General features: G+C 41.8%; 2 protein-coding genes across 4 annotated transcripts in view; both read left to right on the plus strand.

Annotated features, from left to right (window-relative positions):
- Positions 1–21172, plus strand: part of LOC111971727 (uncharacterized) — a 69919-nt gene that overhangs the window by 15662 nt on the left and 33085 nt on the right. The window contains exons 8-10 of one of the 3 annotated variants that reach the window (XM_070446399.1): positions 3289–3441; positions 7092–9338; positions 14322–14452. In XM_070446399.1, the coding sequence (XP_070302500.1) occupies positions 3289–3441; positions 7092–7610 (672 nt within the window). In that variant the 3' untranslated portion in view covers positions 7611–9338; positions 14322–14452. Of the gene's footprint in view, positions 1–3288; positions 3442–7091; positions 9339–14321; positions 14453–17668; positions 17781–17981; positions 19329–21172 lie in introns of those variants that run through there. The other 2 variants (XM_070446400.1, XM_023998563.2) reach the window with 2 other exon arrangements.
- On the plus strand, positions 14655–17311 carry LOC139028603 (gastrula zinc finger protein XlCGF71.1-like). Its single transcript, XM_070446435.1, has 2 exons — positions 14655–15729; positions 17227–17311. Exons 1-2 carry the CDS (start codon positions 15323–15325, stop codon positions 17255–17257), a joined length of 438 nt encoding a protein of 145 aa, XP_070302536.1. The 5' UTR covers positions 14655–15322; the 3' UTR covers positions 17258–17311.

Here is a 21172-nt window from a genome sequence, read left to right on the forward strand (position 1 = left end):
GGAGAGAAGCCGTTCGCCTGTACTCACTGTGGGAAGAAGTTCTCAGAGGAGCTACCTCAGGATACACCAGCAGAATTACCATTTCACTCGATAGCTACTGACATTTAGATCAAACACTGCATTGAAGACAAAGAATAATTTTCATTGTTGTCAGCAAAACATATCCACCGATGCATTTGGAGTAACAAGAGGAACAGATTTCAGTATTGAATATTGCTGGGTAGAATATTGCATGTATACATTGTGTGATATACTTTGCTTAGTGATATACTTTGCCTTCACATTTTGCTGCCTTTAAAATTAAGTCTAAAAAGGGTTTACATTGGATTTAGAAAGTTAAAGTATTGTGGTGGAAGCATCATGTACGTCACCGGCAGGGATCGGGTACTAAAAGGTCAGAGGAAACCCTGCCTCAGTTTTCTGAATACCTAACCCWGCAATAGTTGTATTTTTCACAAATTARACACATTTTAATGCCAAATACARACCAGAATGACTTTAAGAGGTGTTGAGTGATCCTGACTTAAATCTGAGACAATGTTTGAATATTGCTGTTCATCAGTTATTCCCAATCAAAATAGCTGAATTTGAGCAATTTTGCAAGAATAATTAATATTATTAATAAACAAGTAAAATAATAGAAACACTTGAGTAAATGAAGGATACAAAGTGTGTGTGTGTGTGTGTGTGTATACATACAGTACCAGTCAAAGTTTGGACACACCTACTCATTCCATTAAAAAAAAACTATTTTCTACATTGTAGAGTAATAGTGAAGGCATCAAAACTATGAAATAACACACACATATGGAATCGTGTAGTAACCAAAAAAGTGTTAAACAAATCAAAATATATTTTAGATTCTTCAAAGTAGCCACCCTTTGCCTTGATGACAGCTTTGCATAGTCTTGGCATTCTCTCAACCAGCTTCATGAGGAATGCTTTTCCAACAGTCTTGAAYGAGTTCCCACATATGCTGAGCACTTGTTAACTGCGTTTCCTTCACTCTTCGGTCCAACTCATCCCAAACCATCTCAATTGGGTTGAGGTCGGGTGATTGTGGAGGCCAGGTTATCTGATGCAGCACTCCATCACTCTCCTTGGTCAAATAGCACTTACACAACCTGGAGGTTTGTTTTTGAGTCTTTGTCCTGTTGAAAAACAAATGATAGTCCCACTAAGCGCAAACCAGATGGGATGGCGTATTGCTGCAGAATGCTGTGGTAGCCATGCTGGTTAAGTATGCCTTGAATTCTAAATAAATCACTGACAGTGTCACCAGCAAAGCACCATCACACCACCTCCTCCATGCTTCACGGTGGGAACTACACATGCGCCTCAAAGACACAGCGGTTGGAACCAAAAATCTCACATTTGGACTCATCAGACCAAAGGACAGATTTCCACCGGTCTAATGTCCATTCTCGTGTTTCTTGGCCAAAGCAAGTCTCTTCTTATTATTGATGTCCTTTAGTAGTGGTTTCTTTGCAGCAATCGACCATGAAGGCCTGATTCACGCAGTCTCCTCTGAACAGTTGATGTTGATGTGTCTGTTACTTGAACTGAATAATTTATATGGGCTGCAATTTCTGAGGCTGGTAAGTCTAATGAACTTGTCCTCTGCAGCAGAGGTAACTCTGTGTCTTCCTTTCCTGTGGCGGTCCTCATGAGAGCCAGTTTCATGATAGCACTTGATGGTTTTTGTGACTGCACTTGAAGAAACTTTAAAAGTTCTTGAAATTTTACGGATTGACTAACCTTCATGTCTTAAAGAAATGATGGGCTGTCGTTTCTCTTTGCTTATTTGAGCTGTTCTTGCCATAGTATGGACTTGGTTTTTTACCAGATAGGGCTATCTTCTGTATACCACCCCTACCATGTCACTACACAACTGATTGGCTCAAACACATTAAGAAGGAAAGAAATTCCATAAATTAACTTAACAAGGCACACCTGTTAATTGAAATGCATTCCAGGTGACTACCTCATGAAGTTGGGTGAGAGAATGCCAAGAGTGTGCAAAGCTGTCATCAAGGCAAAGGGTGGTTACTTTGAAGTATTTCAAATAATTTGATTTGTTTAACACTTTTTTGGTTACTACAAGATTCCATGTGTTATTTCATAGTTTTGATGTCTACACTATTATTGTACAATGTAGAAAACTTGTGACTGGTACTGTATATGCCAAAAAAGTATTTTACGTATTGTGTTTGTACTGTGTAGGCTATATGATGTTCACAAATGTAATTTCATTACTTCCATTCAACTAGCTATTTTTTTCCGCAAGATACTTTTAATTAGAAAGTTAATTCAGTTAATCAAGTTAATGCTGATTTTTAGTTGAAACGTTGTGTGGTTATCATATGGTGTGTTTTTAATAAACAGAAGCCAAGCTTCCTGCCATCCAGGACCTGTATACCAGGCGGTGTCAGAGGAAAGCCCAAAGAATTGTCAGACTCCATTCACCCAAGTCATGGACTTTTCTCTCTGAATCCATACGGCAAGTGGTACCGGAGCGCCAAATCTAGGACCAAAAGGCTCCTTAACAGCTTCTACCCCCAAGCCATAAGACTGTTGAACAATTAATCAATTAATCATCGTCTTCAACTTTCTTCTACGATGTACGCGAATATAACTTGTTGTATAATCCTTCTACATCTTTATTGCTATGAAAGCATATGAATATATGTGAAAAGGACCGGCAAAAACTTTTGTTTTGTCATATGCGAAGTAGTAGCCTAGTCAAGGATGCATCATCATGGAATATTGGGACACAGCACTTTACAGACCTAGCCGTAATGGAACAAAAGTAAACCTTGAATTTGTAATTTACTTATTTTAAGAAATGCCATTGGTTTGTGGATAATAAGTCTAAGTTCTTTGATAGGATGATGTGGAATTTGTTACCAGAAATAATCACTGCCAACTGGTGAGATTAGCATAAGGCTAACGTGTGCCAGGTTATCTGATCGGACCAGCTAAAATGTAATGAAAGGGAAAGGGGGATATCTAGTCAGTTGTACAACTGAATGCGTCTTCCGCATTTAACCCAACCCTTCTGAATCAGAGAGGTGCAGGGGGCTGCCTTAAACGACATCCACGTCATCGGCGCCCGAGGAGCAGTTGTTTAGCGTTTTATGTGCAATTAAATCAACTATTTTAATTGGCTGATGCACATTGAGACTAAATTAATTGTTTCATGTAGCAAGTATGGCCCTTCCATGTTGTGTTTTATTATCTGTGTGTACATTGTATGTCTGTGTAATCTGTATCACCTGTCTCTTCTAGGAGGAGGAGGGTCCAGACATGGTGCTGGTGAATGAGGAGGGTCTGGGGAACCCTGAGGAGACCATGGTCATGGAGGACAACCAGACTACACCTCCTCCTGAAACCACAGAGGAACCAGCTGAGCAGCACAGGACCACACACAGTCTCACTGAGGTGAGCCCACTGAACTACTGGCTGAATGGTATTAGGTCAGGGCCTGTATCCACAAAGCCTCTTTGAGTAGGAGTTCTGATCTAGAATCAGTTTTGCCTTTTAGATCATGTGGAAAGATCAGCACTCCTACTCTGAGACTCTTTGCAGATAGGACACAGGTCTTTATTAATTATTTTTCTTACGTGTGGGACCATGCCTTTGAATTTAAAAACATTAGAGTGTGAAATAATCAAATCAACTCACATGTGCATAGTATCACATCAACTAACACGTTTTCATCAAAAAATTACGAAGTTCTCATAGAGGCAAATAATGAAACACACAATTCTATCCCTGTTTATATATTTTTGTTGTATTATTACAATCCATATTTGAAGATGGATAGAAAAGCTATAACTAATTGGAACACAAAAGCACTAATTCAACATGGTGGAGAGAAAAACACAGCAGACATAAGGCACAGTATGTATTGAGATGAATGGTGTGGTGTGTGGGAAAGTGTGGCGTTGAGTGAGAAAGGAAATGGTTTCCAATGTATGTCTGTGAGCAGAGGTTGTGAGAGAGCTTTCAATGTTGTGCAGATGAGGGATATACATTTTATAATGAATTATACATCTTATTTATTTATTGTCCTGTCATGGTGGAACAGTTTTAAAATAAATGATACATTTGATTTATTATTGTCCTATCATGGGGAACTACATTTCTAAATAAATAAATAAATTAGATGTATAATTTATGGTCCTATAATGATGGAACAGTCCACAACCCTATACACCCACCTGAACGACCCAGATACTAAGGAGAAGTCCCTATCTGTTTTATGGGCTTGCTGTAAGCGGCCTGTATGCAGCCAAAATGCGGTCAGAGACCTTCTAGAGCAGCACCGCCCCCTCAAGATTCTGAGCCTGCCTGGCAGGGTTGGTCCTGCAAAGCCAGAGCCCCCTGACGGGAGAGCATAATATACAAGGAAATTCTCAAAGCTGCTAATAAGAACCTTGACGACCTTGTACCTAGCTGGTGGGGATTCCGGTGGAGTGTCCCCACCCAGGCACTGGCAGTGCTGGCAACACTAGCTGCAGTAACCCATGGGGAGGGGATCACACTCGGACATTCAGAGAGGCGGCAAAATTAAATGTCTGACTGCACGGTGATGCTTGGGAATATGGTCACTACGGAGGACCATGTGTGGATGTTTCAGAGGAAGAGGGTATATCTGACCTCCATCACCTAGGACGTGACAATGGTTAATCAAATCTCCCCATTTCTGCCCATTTTTTAAAATCAGTTTTGCAGGCCTTCTCATACAGCTGCAACTGAATATGCATTCGTAAATCAAGACCTTTCTTGAGTTGGGCTCTGGGATGTTGCAACTGTTGAGAATCTGAGTCTATGGTTGTTGTGGGGGAAAGGGGTTGAGTGTGAGTGTTTGTATCCCACAACTGTAGCGAGGGAGTAAAATATGTTATGAACAATATAGGATGAATCACAATAATTGTTTGCTATAATAATAACTGCTTACCATAATGTAATTTTGGTAATAGCGAGATTGGTGAGAGGTAAAAATACTTAATAAACTGCCTACATTACTACAAATACGAATAGCTAATTTATGGAAAATAAGATACAGGATAATCTTTTAAATATATTAAACACATACATACAGTGGTGAACAAGTAGGATGTCATGGCTTTAGAAGCTTCTGATCGGCTAATTGACATATTTGAGTCAATTGGAGGTGTACCTGTGGATGTATTTCAAGGCCTACCTTCAAACTCAGTGCCTCATGCTTGACATCATGAGAAAATCAAAAGAAAATCAGCCAAGACTCGCAGAAAAATTGGAGACCTCTACAAGTATGGTTCATCCTTGGGAACAATTTCCAAATACCTGAAGGTACCAGTCATCTGTACAAACAATAGTACGCAAGTATAAACACCATGGGACCACGCAGCCGTCATGCCGCTCAGGAAGGAGACGTGTTCTGTCTCCTAGAGATGAACGTACTTTGGTGTGAAAGAGTGCAAATAATCCCAGAACAACAGCAAAGGACCTTGAGAAGATGCTAGAGGAAACAGGTACAAAAATCTATATCCACAGTAAAACGAGTCCTATATCGACATAACCTGAAAGGGCCGCTCGCAAGGAAGAAGCCACTGCTCCAAAGCGCCATAAAAAAAGCCAGACTACGGTTTGCAACTGCACATGGGGACAAAAGATTGTACTTTTTGAGAAATGTCCTCTGGTCGTTTGAAAACAAAATAGAACTGTTTGGCCATAATGACCATGGTTATGTTTGGAGGAAAAATGGGGAGGCTTGCAAGAAACACCATCCAACCGTGAAGCATGGGGGCAGCATCATGTTTGGGGGTGCTTTGCTGCAGGAGGGACTGGGGCACTTCACAAAAGAATGGCTTCACGAGGAAGGAAAATTATGTGGATATAGTAAGCAACATCTCAAGACATCAGTCAGGAAGTTAAAGCTTGGTCTTCCAAATGGACAATGACCCAAGCATATTCAAAGTGTGGCAAAATGGCTTAAGGACAACAAAGTACAGGTATGGAGTGGCCATCACAAAGCCCTGACCTCAATCCTATAGAAATTGGGGCAGAACTGAAAACGTGTGCGAGCAAGGAGGCCTACAAACCTGAGCAGTTACACCAGCTCTGTCAGGAGGAATGGGCCAAAATTCACCCAACTTATTGTGGAAGGCTACCCAAAGATTTGAACCAAGTTAAACAATTTAAAGGCAATGCTACCAAATACTAATTGAGTGATGTAAACTTCTGACCCACGGGAATGTGATGAAAGAAAGAAATCACTCTACTATTATTCTGACATTTCACATTCTTAAAATAAACTGGTGATCAAGACTAAGTTAAATTACTAGGATTAAATGTCAGGAATTGTGAAAAACTGAGTTTAAATGTATTTGGCTAAGGTGTATGTAAACTTCTGACTTCAACTGTATGTATTGTTAGGGTTCGTTCCTTACGTCCTTCTTTGTCAATCATTGGTTCATTGGTGAAATTAGCATTGACAATATCTTTAATGAAATCATTCAAAAACCTTTATCAATGCAATTGAAGACATTAGTTGACAAACAGGAACATAGCACGCATGTTTCTGAGTAAGTTCTGCCCCAAACAAAAGGTCTCAAGTTGTTTTATTAAACCAAAGTCCCGCCTTAGTGATGTCACTGACTACGTCATTACCTTTTTACTCCTGAGACCAAAACCCTACATTAATGGCTATACAAACACAGCACCATTCATAACCAACTCAACTCATTCGCTGGGTACCTCTACAAAATAAAAAGAACTAGTAATTTMGTAATTACCTTTTAACAAATCAAATTAGGTGAATAACACTATTCAACCCTGTGCTGAATGACTTGGTTGTTTTTGTATCATTGCAGGGACTGAGTTTCCCTTATCTCAGTCAAAAAATTATACTTCATTCTTGAATCAACACATATGGGATTTTTTTATTTTTATAATGAACTCTAATGGCTCCATATTGTTAGGTAATTGAATCACAGTGTTAGAGGCTTGACTGTGGTTAACATTTTATAATGTCATGTTTGTTTACAGTAAAGAGTTCCTTATATAAACCTTTATATGCTCTTCTGTACATTTTGTGTTTACAGTCCGCAGTCCATGAGGACCTGCTGATATCCGGTGTTGCTGGCGATCACAAACCCTGGCTCCGGATCCGAACCCTGGATCKGGAGCTGTTGCTCTTCCTTCGCYAGTCGGAACAAGGACCGAACCAKCACACAGAACACAACCAGTGGACAGGTGGACTGAACAACCTCAGTCCTGGTGGTCATCAGAGTTACCGAGGATCCAATCAGGGATGCAGTCTGCAGCCCAGACCCTTGTCTTCACAGTCTCAGTGCAGGGATGAAGCAGTGCTTGGGGCTGATAGAGATAGGCCCTCCTGTTCCTATGATACAAACACCACAGTATCCATGATGAACAGAGCAGGTGACCCTAAGCTTCAGCCTTCAGAGAGTGGTGGGAGACCCCCCCTGGTGGTAGTCTTTCAGGAAGTCTGTCTTCTCCAGGATCTCATCTACTGCCTGGTGAATGGGTTAATAGAAGATCTGGACCTGGGTCTAGCCTTCCTCAGTTACCTCATGGTTACCCCACCAATACAGACATAGTCAGGATGGGCATTCACCACGAGAGTTACCTAGCCTATAACACAGCACCCAATCTCAACAACACCCAAACAATGGCTAGAGGTCAAGGACGGAGCTCAAAGACTCCTGTTTCTACCTCCCCTGGTGTCATTGGGTTACAACATGGGAGGCCGAGCATTAGGACAGACGCAGACAAGCCGTACACCTGCCCAACGTGTGGGAAGCGCTTCGCTAGGGCAGACTATTTGAGGGAGCACCAGACKGTTCACACCAAGGAGAAMCCCCTCAAGTGCAAACTATGTTACAAGAGCTTCTCCTTCCTGTGTAACCTTACCAGACATAGGAGTGTCCACAACTGGGAGAAATCGTAGCAGTGTAGCTTGAGATGCACAAAGGGTATGTCTGGGATAGTTATCATGTGAAGTGTCTTGAGGTAAGAGGGTAATTAACCACARACCCTTCATTAACCCTTTGTTAACTTGTCATTTGAAACAGGCTTGTAAATACCTGTTTTCAGAGAYACAGTAAATCTAGGCTAAAACAAGMACAGTTTAATATTTACCTTACTGAGGTGATGTAGATGGAATAAAGTAATTCTATTGTTTTCTACTCTATTTTTACTATCACACTGTTCTTTCTAAACCAGTGTGCTCTCAGCTTTAAAGATACTTTTCATAGGAGATTTGATGTGTCATGTAATAAGCACTACCCTATTTRAAAGAACAGCGCGCATACCTTTTTCATTTAACCATACCCTTTGGTGACTATTTAACAGTCGGATTGCCTGGAGATAGAAGCTGTTTTTCAGTCTCTCGGTCCCAGCTTTGATGCACCTGTACTGTCTCCACCGTTTAGATGGTAGCTGGTGAACAGGCTGTGGCTCGGGTGGCTGAGGTCCTTGATGATCTTCTTGGCCTTCCTGTGACACCGTGTGCTGTAGATGTTCTGGAGGGCAGGCGGTGTGCCCCTGGTGATGCGAGGGGCTAACCGCACCACCCTCTAGAGAGCCCTGCGGTTGCGGACGGTGCAATTGCCATACCAGGCGGAGATAGAACTTGACAGGATGCTCTCAATGGTGCATCTTAGGGGCCAGCCTCATGAGGTTGAAGAGGTGCAACACCACACTGTGTGTGGATTGACCATTTCAGGTTGTCAGTGATCTGCATGCCGAAGAACATTAAGTATTTTTTTTATGGGTCTATTTGTGTTTTTGTGTTATGTAGTTCCCCCCCCTTTCCTAAAATGTCTATTTTTTATATGGTTTACCACCCTGTGCAGTAGGTGGCGGTATGCACCTCTAACAATTGTTTACAAACCGCCGTAATACCAAAGAAGACAACAGTGACCGAGAACATTATCCACGTCAGCTTTTTGTGTTATTATTTAGACGGTTATTAACACCATTTAACTGCACAGCATCACATACTTACCCCATAATTCGCGTTGGAGACAGGACTTGGTTGATATGTTATCTAGGTAACGCTAGATAGCTGCTAACAATGGCTAACMGTATGGMTTTTCACACTCAAATAGCCTCCATTATGGAGGTGCTAGCYAATGCKGCRGTGGCAGAGATCTGTAAACTCGTAGATGACGACTATGCAYTGCTTCATTTGGAAYTAACTCAAAGCCAGAAAGAAAACAGGACATTGCGGAGGAAACTACAGCTATTGGAACTGAAGGTGGCACGGGAGCGCGTCCTTCCAAGTAATGTCAAGATCCTCGACCGATACAGAGGAATTGCAAGAGGTACATTTTGCAGGAAGCTGAGGCTGCTGGGCCTATCGACCCCTTCCCGTCTGCGCATGTGTGAATTCAGATGTGTTAACCAGAATTGGGTCTTGGTCCATTTTTGGATAGTATGCTATAATTCCACTGATTTATTTAGSTATTTTGCAAAGACACTATCATATTCTAACCAGCTTATTTATTTGCTGCATTTAATATTATTTACTAATTGAAAACAATATGACGSATGGAACATAACCAATCGWTCTATAAATTGTACATCAAGAAGTTATGCTTAGTGTTTCATCCTTGCCAATTCCAGACAGTGAGTACGTTGACATGCACAGTAATAATTCGATATTAAACTGATTATGGCAGTAGGCCGATTATGCAATAATCATGTAAACACACTATCTTAATCAGCATAATGTCCAAATCGAATTAATCGTACGGCAATTAAAATAACCTGGTTTTCTGAGCAATCTTTAATATTATTAGAGCATAATAACACCTTAATCTGCGTTTCAGCTGTGTATTTGATCTGCCATGTGCTAGCACCAGCCGAGAGAGCCTCCCTCTTTTGCGCAAGTGAAGTGAAGCCTGACCGACAGCATAATTGCATCAATTTGCTTAAGTCTGCTGTCAAACATTTTCATTATGCAATCCAACATTTTTTCCTGGATATGTGTGCAACAAAAGTTCAACATTCACCTTTTCCTACTAGTTCTGTCAAGTCTATGCATACAATATGATGCATATGTTGAAGATATCCTATGTGTGCGTGCACCACACAGAACTCTGCAACAGCAATGCTGTGAGGCAAACGCTGCGTTCCAATGGGAGTGAATGTACTTCTGTTGTCCCAAAACGCAATGACAATGTTGGTGTAATGGAGGCGTGAGTTATGAACAACTGAATYTAGTTTTCATGTTACAAACTTTACATGTCCYAACTCAAGCAAATATCCTTCTCAAAAACAACATGGTCCTGTGGTAGAACGTTTTATTTTGATTGGCAATTTTCTGCATTCATCGGGTAGCCTGATTTCAGATGTGTCCATATATAGAGGATTATTAGGGAAATCGTTGTTCTTGCAAAACATGTAAATGTTTAATCAAACTCTTATATTAATCTGTACTGTAGTCCAGAGAGGACGTCTAAATAAATAATTCCCTCGCTATGTTGATCACAACTTATTTATCTCAAAGTTGTTTTGTAGAGATCACGAGAAACAATAAATAGGAGTGGACGCATTGATGATAGATTGGGATGGTACATTTCATGCTAACATCATGCTTTCATTTGTGTTTGGAGCTCATTATCAGTTTATAAGTTAGAATGTTAGCAAGCTAAATGTCCCTTACCWTGAGCTAAGMGCTCTTGGGGCATCTAAGCCCTCGTGGGGCATTTAAACCCTGAARGAGCACGTTCCCCCAGGCTGTTTTCCACCCCCAAGACCACAGTCAATCGCATGCAAGTAACAACACAGCTACAGAGCCTTCAGCAAGTATTCACACCCCTTGACTTATTCCATATTTTGTTGTTACAGCCTGAATTTTCTCACTCGTCTACACACACTACCCCATAATGACAACGTGAAAACATGTTTTACACAACACTTTGTATACAGGACAAAAAGTGAATTGTCTTTGCCACATTCTTTGCTGTATTATTTAGTGCCTTGTTGCAAACAGGATGCATGTTTTGGAATATTTGTATTCTATACAGGCTTCCTTCTTTTCACTCTGTCAATTATGTTAGTATTGTGGAGTAACTACAATGGTGTTGATCCATCCTCAGTTTTCTCCTATSACAGCTATTAAACTCTAACTGTTTAAGTCACCATTGGCCTCATGGTGAAATCCATGAGCAGTTTCCTTCCTCTTCGGCAACTGAGCTAGGAACGACGCCTGTATCTTTGGATGATGTATCAATACACCCAGTCACGACAAAGTGTAATTAATAACTTCACCATGCTCAAAGGGATATTCAYTGTCTGCTTTTTTCATTTAATTTMATCTACCAATAGGTGCCCTTCTTTGTAATGCATTGGAATCTGTGTTTGAAATTCACTGCTCGACTGAGGGACCTAACAATTATCTGTATGTGTGGGGTACAGAGAGGAGGTAGTCATTGAAAAATCATGTTAAAAAACTTGTGACTTGTTAAGCAAATTTTTACTCCTGAACTTATTTAGGCTTGCCATAACAAAGGTGTTGAATACTTAATGACTCAAGACATTTCAGCTTTTCAATTTGTGTTAATTAGTAAATATTTTMGAAAAACACAATTCCACTTTGACATTATGGGTTATTATGTGTAGGCCGGTGACAAAAAAATCTACATTTAATCCATTTCAAATTCAGGCTGTAACAACAAAATGTGGAAAAAGTCAAGGGGTTGTGAATACTTTGAAGGCAGTGTAACTTGTCTAGTCTTGTTAGCTAGGTAGACAGCTTGTTATACAGTAACAGTCAAAAGTTTGGACACACATACTCATTCCTCATTTTCTTTATTTTTACTATTTTCTACATTGTAGAATAATAGTGAAGACATAAATTATGAAATAACACATGGAATCATGTAGTAACCAAAAAAAGTGTTAAACAAATCAAAATATATTTAATATGTGAGAATTCAAAGTAGCCACCCTTTGCCTTGATGACAGCTTTGCATAGTCTTGGCATTTTCTCAAKCAGCTTCACCTGGAATGCTTTAACAACAGTCTTGAAGGAGTTCCTACATATGCTGAGCACTTGTTGGCTGCTTTTCCTTCCTTCTGCCGTCCTACTCATCCCAAACCATCTCAATTGGCTTGAGGTCGGGTGATCTGATGTAGCACTACATTACTCTCATTCTTGTTCAAATAGCACTTACACAGCCTGGAGGTGTGTTGGGCCATTGTCCTGTTGAAAAATAAATGATAGTCCCACTAAGCACAAACCAGATGGGATGGCATATTGCTGCAGAATGCTGTGGTAGCCATGCTGGATAAGTGTGTCTTGAATTCTAAATAAATCACTGACAGTGTCACCAGCAAAGCACCCACACACCACCTCCTCCATGCTTCACGGTGGGAACCACACATGCCGAGATCCGTTCACCTTCTCTGCGTCTCACGAAGACACAGCGGTTGGAACCAAAAATCTAAAATTTGGACTCATCAGACCAAAGGACAGATTTCCACCGGTCTAATGTTCATTGCTCGTGTTTCTTGGCCCRAGCAAGTCTCTTCTTATTATTGGTGTCCTTGAGTAGGGGTTTCTTTGCAGCAATTCACCCATGAAGGCCTGATCCACGAAGTCTCCTCTGAACAGTTGACGTTGAGATGTGTCTGTTACTTGAACTCTGAAGCATTTATTTGGGCTGCAATCTGAATTGCAGTTAACTSTAATGAATTTATCCTCTGCAGCAGAGGTAACTCTGGGTCTTCCTTTCCTTTGGCGGTCCTCATGAGAACCAGTTTTATGATGGCGCTTGATGGTTTTTGTGACTTCACTTGAAGAAAGTTCTTGACATTTTRCGGATTGACACACCTTCATGTCTTAAAGAAATGATGGGCTGTCGTTTCTRTTTGCTTATTTGAGCTGTTCTTGCCATAGTATGGACTTGGTCTTTTACCAAATAGGGCTATCTTCTGTAATACACCCCTACCGTGTCACTACACAACTGATTGTCTCAAATGCATTAAGAAGGAAAGAAATTCCACATATCAACTTTAAACAAGGCAACCTCTTAATTTAAATGCATTTCAGGTGACTACCTGGTTGAGAGAATGCCAAGAGTGTGCAAAGCTGTTATCAAGGCAAATGGTGGCTCCTTTGAAGAATCTCAAATATAAAATATATTTTGATTTAACCCTTTTTTTGGTTACTACATAATTCCATACATGTTATTTCATAGTTGATGTCTTCACTATTATTCTACAATGTAGAAAATAGTACAAATWAAGAAAAACCCTGGAATGGGTAGGTGCATCAACTTTTGACTGGTACTGTATATGCTGGTTGTTTGCATGCATAACTGATGTTTATAATTGTAAGGGACACTTCCTGTTTTATGTATAATATTTACATTTACAGTGGGTGAYCGCCATTCCTGACAGGCTGATCAGATTCAATAGCAGTCTGAGGCAGATAAGTCAGGATTCTACCTTTGTAGGCAGTTTCATAGCTGATGCTTTTTGCAGGCAGWCTAGCAGTCAGTGCATTATGAATATGATCAAGACTGGGTGGGCTCTATTCCTGGGGGCTGATCAGATTCATTAGCCGCCTCAGACGCTGATAAGACAGGATGCTGCCTAGTAGGCTGCCTGCAAGGAGCATTACATATGAAACCGCCTCCAAGGCAGCATTCTGACTTATCAGCCTCTGAGGCTGAAATTGAATCTGATCAGCCTGTCAGGAATGGAGCTCACCCACTGTAAATGTAAATATTATCCACAAAACATTATTCCGCTAATAATTATATACATATCAGTTATGCAAGCTAACAACCAGAGTTGATAACAAGCTAGCTTGCTAACAAGACTACGTAGCTAACTAGCTAGCTCACAAGGCTAGAAAAGTTAGTTGCATTGTTCCTTGCATGCTATTGGCTGTGGTCTTGGGGCTGACATGCAGCCTGGGAGACCGTGTTGCCATTGTTCAGGGCTTAAATGCCCCGCATTGCGATCAACGCAACCACAGGGCTTCTTGATGAAGTGGTTATCGTGCATCTGAATAAATTAATGGATAATGTGTGGTACTTTTGATTATCTCGTGATCTCGACAAAATAACTTATGTCGTGATCAAGAGTAGTCGTGCTCTTGAGGGAGCTATTTAATTTATTTATATGTCCTCTCTGGACTTCCGTAAATCTGACTATCCACAATAATCACATTATTGTATTATTGTGTGTATGTAACTGTACTCGGTGTCAAAKCTGTCAATAGTGTACGATATAGCTTTGAGCATTGACAGTACCTAACTTAACCACCTCTTTTACCCCAATCACTCTCTCAGGTGAAGGACATCTCACTGGAGGCCACAGGATCTTTGGGAAGCCAGCGGGACACAATACATGGAGACATGACCAACCAATCACTGTTGATGAGGGGAGTGGAACCTCAACCCAGCATGTTATCATGATAGAGGTCAATGTAAAAGTATTACATTAAAATTACAGTACATCAAATGTGGCCAGTTTATTTCAGAAAGGCTCCCCTCAGCTATTCACTTGCTTACATGTAAATCCTAATTTATCTGCCATAGGAGCGCTTGTGAGACTTCCTTATGACATTGTTTTTCAATTAAACTCATGTACCGGTAATAACACCTCTCTTGTGTTAGTGCAGATGCAGAGGCTGCAGGTCCTGGGTTAAGCAGGAGAGGTCTGAAAGAGAGGGGAGACAAGGGCAAAGCAGAGACATCCAGCTTGGAGCAGCTGGAACGCCCCTGTAGCCACGGAGAACCCCACCACTGCCCAGCGCCCCCCAGGACCCGATGCAGCATCATGGAGGTCAGTGGCACGCCGAACGCCGCCCTCAAGTCAGAGACAGACACAGAAACAGAGACTTTAACGGGGCTATTCGACTGGACTGTCCTGCTCCTCTCTCAGAGAATTACTTCATGGGAACCTAAGCCGAGGACAGTTCTATCCCATCAGGACTCAGGTGACTCGTTACAGGCTGGCAATGATCCATCCTGTTCATATGCAGCAGAGACAGAGATGATACCTGCTGACATGCTGTGGGCTTAGATACACAGACTAATCTAATGAGAGGAGACTGGAACCAGTACAGTAGTAGTGTATACTCTGAAGGGTCCCTAGATAAGAAAGGAGAGGGCTGATCGTAGATGAAGTGACTGTGAAAGTGGAGGATGACGCTCCTCTGACATGGAATGAAGACCAGACTCATTTAGGAGGACACTCGCAGGGCAACACTAGTGACTTCTTAGACTACAGGGAAAGCTTAGAGACCAATCTAAATGTGTTCAGGGATCGTGACCCAGTATCCACGTTGATGGGACCTTCTGATTCACACGGCTGCGTCCTTTTTGARCAGGTGCTGAACTCAAATGACAGGACTAGGGCCCAGGCTCAGGGAGGGGGAGCAACATCGGACAATAGTAAAGAGAAACGGTTCCTCTGCATGTTCTGTAACAAAGGCTTCAGCTGCTCCCAGAAGGTGGAGATCCACCAGAGGGTCCACACAGGAGAGAAACCATACAGCTGTACCCATTGTGATATGCGATTTGCTGAGGCTGGCAGCCTGAAGAGGCACCAGAGGGTCCACACAGGGGAGAAACCCTTCAGCTGTATCCAGTGTCATATGCGCTTTTCCCACTCGTCCAGTCTGAAGAGGCACCATAGGATCCACAATCCTACAGCTGCCCCCAGTGTGAGAAGAGGTTCTCCCACCAGAACCAGGTGAAAATGCAGCTTAAGGTCCACACGGGAGAAAGACCGTTCGCCTGTACCCACTGCAGGAAGAGGTTTTCAGAGAGGAGCTACCTCAGGATACACCAGRAGAGTAACCATTCCACTCGATAGCTTCTGACGTTTAGCTCAAACCCTGTATTAAAGACAAAGCTTTATTTTTATTGTTGTCAGCAGAAAAGACCCACAGATGCATTTGGAATTAAGAAATTAACAGATTTCAGTGTAAAATATTCCTGGGTAGAATATTTCATCCAGACATTGTGTGATATATAAGCCTAAAATGTCTGTTACATATTGTCTTTGTACTGTGTAGGCTATATGATGTTCACAAATGCTTATTTCATTACTTCCATTCATCTACTTTCCCAAGATACTTTTAATGGTCAAATCTATGCGGTTMATCAAATTCATGGAGTTTTTAGTTTAGACATGTGTATGTGTGGTTTTCATATGGTGTATTTAACACTTGTTTATTTAATAAATACAAAATGGGCKTTTTCATTCTTAGACTTTCATTGAGACTCGTTTTGGCCCTGTACTCCAGSACTTTGGATTTGAAAATGACTGAGGTTAATATGTAGAATGTCAGCTTTTATTTGAGCGTATGTATTTTCATCCTTTTAATCAACCTTTTAGAAATTACAACACTTTTGGTACATAGTCCCCCCTTTTTAAAGGACCAAAAGTATCTGGTCAAATTCACTTAAGTGTATTAAAGTAGTCAAAAGTTTAGTTTTTGGTCCCATATTCCTAGCACGCAATGATTACATCAAGCGTCTGACTCTACAAAATTATTGGATGCATTTACTGTTTGTTTTGGTTGAGTTTCAGATTATTTTATGCGTCTAACTTTAGCACTCATTATTCAAGATTCATTCAGGACTATCTGTAATTATGGTAGCATCCACATTAATGTAGAAGTGTTGAAAGACAACCAAAACAAACAACAAATGCATCCAACAAGTTTGTAGAGTCACAAGCTGGATGTAGTCATTAGAGCACGATGAGCCAAGTAAAGGCCCCCTGGCCAAAACCTTCTCTAACCTGGACGACGCTGGGCCAATTGTCCGCCACACTATAGGACTCCCGATCACGGCCGGTTGTGATTCAGCCCGGGATCAAACCCGGGTCTGTAGTGACAATTCTAGCACTGCGCCACTCGGGAGGCCAAAATGGGACTTTTCATTTGAAGACTTTTAGACCCACATACTAACAAACACCTACTGTACACGTCAAAATAGTTTAGTCAGGTTTGTCTGATGGTTACTTATCATAGCCGACTTATATTTACCCACAACGTTATATTTATGTCCACCATGATGGGTTTAAAAACGATGTCATTCTGTAACTATAGTGTAGGACTCAGACGTAGTGGGGATAGGTAAACACTCGATGTTGAACGCGTGTTTATTATCTGTATGTATGTGTGTGTGTARGTACCTGAGGGAGTGTATGTCTGTAATCTGTATCACCTGTCTTTTCCAGGAGGAGGAGGGTCCAGAGGTGCTGCTGGTGAAGGAGGAGYGGTGTGAGGAGGGTCTGGGGAACCCTGAGGGGACCATGGTCATGGAGGACAACCAGACTACACCTCCTCCTGAACCCACAGAGTGTKACTGAGGTGAGCCCATCCAGGTCTTGATTAATTTTGTCTTAAGTGTGGGWCCATGCCTTTTGAATGATKAAATCATTAAAGTGTRAAGTAATCAAWTCAAATTGTATTTGTCACGCGCTTCYTAAACAACAGATGTAGACTAACAGTGAAATGCTTACTTACGGGTCCTTCCCAACAATYCAGAGAGAAAAATGACTAGCATGTTTGRATAATACTCAAAGCAATCCCTCATTGCCCAATCAGAAGATGCTCCATAGCAGGGTGCTCATATCAGATTTCTTGATSCAACATCCTCTCACTCTGTATCTCTTACAGTCAGTAGACATGGAGGATGGGAAGCCTGATCTGCTGCTYGTCAAAGAGGAGACAATAGAAGATGGACCAGAGAGCATTGATCTGCTGAGTGGACTAAAGATTGGGGAGCAAGGTAAGGGAGAAATACATATAYCCTACATACAGTAATAGATCTTCAATGGGAGTAGTGATGCACTTGGTTATGTTTTTTTTGTTTATTTTCTAAATTCATAAAATGATACCAATATGTTAAAATATAAAAACACACATTATAATGTWTGAACTRCACCAGGTAACTGATTTAAAACTTATTCCKTCTACAATGCCTGTAAAGTCTATTTTGTAACGGTGGTTGGCTGGAGGCTAACACAGGAGACTGGGCTGCCATCTTGGATTCCCAGACCCAAGAGCCCGGGGACAACCGAGCAGGCCAGGACCGAGCAGGCCAGGACCTCCATAGTGGAGGTCAATGGATGGGACATCATCCACAACTCTGGGTTGGGGAACAACACTGTAAACCATAACCAAAAACAGACAGTCAAACGCAAAACAACAACTGAATTTAGTCTCCATGACAACAGACTGGCTGAGACCAGGGCACGGTGTAGATTTGGTCTGCGGGGACAGAGAGGTGTCCATATGCGGCTGGAGAGAACAGACTCGACTAGCGATGCTCCGTCCTGCTCCTATAGTTGTGATTCAGATAGGGGGTTAACCCGAGGCACCATCAGTCTAACAGGTTCTGCCTTCAGCCTGCCTTCTATAGGATCGATCAACTGGAACATGGACCCTGTGACAACACAGACAATCCCTGGCCTTCATCCTCCTCACACTCTCCTAATGTGCAACCAGACCTCAGACAATGCCAGTGCCTCAACACTAAATGTCTACACAAGCCCATTGACAAATGACAGTAGTAGTAATGCTATCAGCAGATCTGGTGGCAAAGAGAAGCGCTTCCTGTGTTCATTCTGTGGGAAGTCTTCAGTTTCCTCAAACGAGATGCACACTGGTACAGCCTGTAAAGTCCACACAGGGGACATATCCTGATGTTGCCCCAGTGTGAGAATAGTTTCTCCCACCATTACCAGCTGAAGATGCACCTGAAGGTCCACACGGGAGAGAGGCTGTTCGCCTATATGCACTGTGGGAAGAGGTTTTCACAGAGGAGCTACCTCAGGATACACCAGCAGAAAATGCACACGGCCCATGTATAGAGGATAGTAACATGTAATGTAATACTAGTTAGTTTGCAGTTAATTCTGTTGGTTTTGGATGCAGTAGGGAACTGGATGATGTGAACTGAGGAAAGAATGAGTATGATGAGGCAGAGTAGATGATATGGTGATGGTTGGTGTGATGGTGTCTGTAAAAATGCTTCACTGATGAAGAGTGACAAACTTAGTCCCTTTAGGTTGATACTAATGTTTTATAGTGAGGGAAGGATAGTGCCTTGATGCATGTTTACGTGACATGAAGATGTGTGTAATCGTGAACCTTTTCCAAATTATTCTCAAATTAATTTGATCAAAGCGACAGTACCAGATTTACAGAAAAGGTAGCGTTACCATAGTGAGAAGTTATTCTACTTATATAGTTTTTTGCAATAAAAGTACTATACTTCAAAGTTATGTGAGTGTATGACTAATTTGTTGAAATTAAATACAACATTTACTCTGCTGATTGACATGGTTATTTTTCTATCATTGCAGGGACTAAGTTTCCCTTATTTCAGTGGAAACATTATACTTAATTCTTGAATCAACACATATGGCTCTATATTGTACTTGAATCACAGTATTAGATGGGCTTGACTGTGGTTTACATTTCATAATGTAAAGTTTCTTATATAAACATTTATGCTCTACTGTACAATGTGTGTTGCAGTCTGCATTCCATGAAGACCTGCTAGTATCCAGTGTTACTGGTGGGAGAAACAGCACCTCTGAGTTGGCTGGTCACAAATCCTGGCCCCGGATCAGGACCCTGGATGAGAAGCCTTCGCTCTTCCTTCCCGAGTCAGAACCAGGACCCAACCACGAGGGACAGAGACTCCACCACCACACAGAACACAACCAGTGGACAGGTGGATTGAACAACCTCAGTCCTGGTGGTCATCCGAGAGACGAAGATTCCAGTCTGCAGCCCAGACCCTTCTCTTCACAGTCTCAGTGCATGGATGGAGCAGGGCCTGGGGCTGATAGATAGACCCTCCTGTTCCTATGATACAAACACCACAGTATCCATTATGAACAGAGCAGGGGTCACCCTGGGCTTCAGCCTTCAGAGGGAGTGGTGAGAGACCTTCCTGGTGGTAGTCTATCAGCAAGTATGTCTTCTCCTTTAGGGTCTCATCTAAAGCGTAGTGACTGGGTTCATAGAAGGGCCTGGACCTGGGTCTAGCCTTCCTCAGTTAATGATTACCTCAAACAGCATGTTAGTTGTACAGGGCTTAATGATGTTGATGGTAAAATCTGTAGCATGAAAACAGCTGTTAGCAGTGGGTTTATGTGACCATTACATTGGTGCATGCTCGCTAACACACTTATATACAGCAATCATATACCAAAGCACAGCCCAGAAAGCCCCTCAATCCCTAACAGGTACCATATACCCACACATGTTTAAATCAGCAATGTACAGCAAACTTGTACACAGTGTAACAGTATTCAGAACGTGACCTACCCCTTGCATCACATTTTCATACTGGGGAGACCTGACGTTCGCGATCTCCCCCTATCTGCAAGCGGGGCCAATAACAACACGCCTTATTGTCATCGGAATTGAACCAACCAATAAGAATGCTTGAACATTAAATACACATTTCTTTAGAGGCAAGTGGAAACATAARCAACCCTGTTTCATTKTCCCCTGCTGCATTACACTTGCATACTCTAAAGAAACAAAGTGAGGTATGCAATACCTTGCAATATATATGTCACCAAATTTCCAGTGCAAAGACTATTCTCTCAAGAGAATTAGAGGAATTTAAAGACCCCGTAGGAAACCATGCCTGTTACATGTTCAGTACACTCAGTGACAATAAGAACCTCAGACAGAAAAATCTTGGCCTACTTGACCTCTGACCCATTACCTCCATGGGGCCTCTTGAAAGTAAAATAAATAAAGACCTGGAAATCTACAGGCCAACTTGGATTCTAATCCTACACCCACACAGGCATTCTAATGAACTCTATATGAAAACCCCTCTGTGTCTGCATAGTCTCTGAGTCTCACTGGGCGTTTCCTAACCCGACCAGCCCCTGACCTGACAGGCCTAACGGAGTTATCATTATGGTTAACCTGTTCAACTACAACCACCATTGGTGGGTCACTGTCCACAGTCGGTGGATAGTCAAGGTCAAGGGTTCTGTGACTGTTGCTGGAGCTTCTGCTACAAGCGGCATCTTCAGAATGCCTTTCTTCTTCAGAGGGTTCAGACATTTCTTCACCAAAGGTTATCTCTGACACGCTTGTMGCACCCTCAGAATGTGGTGAGTTCTGAGGGGCTCTCGCCAGTGGCCC

The sequence above is a fragment of the Salvelinus sp. IW2-2015 genome, linkage group LG13, assembly GCF_002910315.2.
Source record: "Salvelinus sp. IW2-2015 linkage group LG13, ASM291031v2, whole genome shotgun sequence".
Lineage (NCBI taxonomy): Eukaryota > Metazoa > Chordata > Actinopteri > Salmoniformes > Salmonidae > Salvelinus > Salvelinus sp. IW2-2015.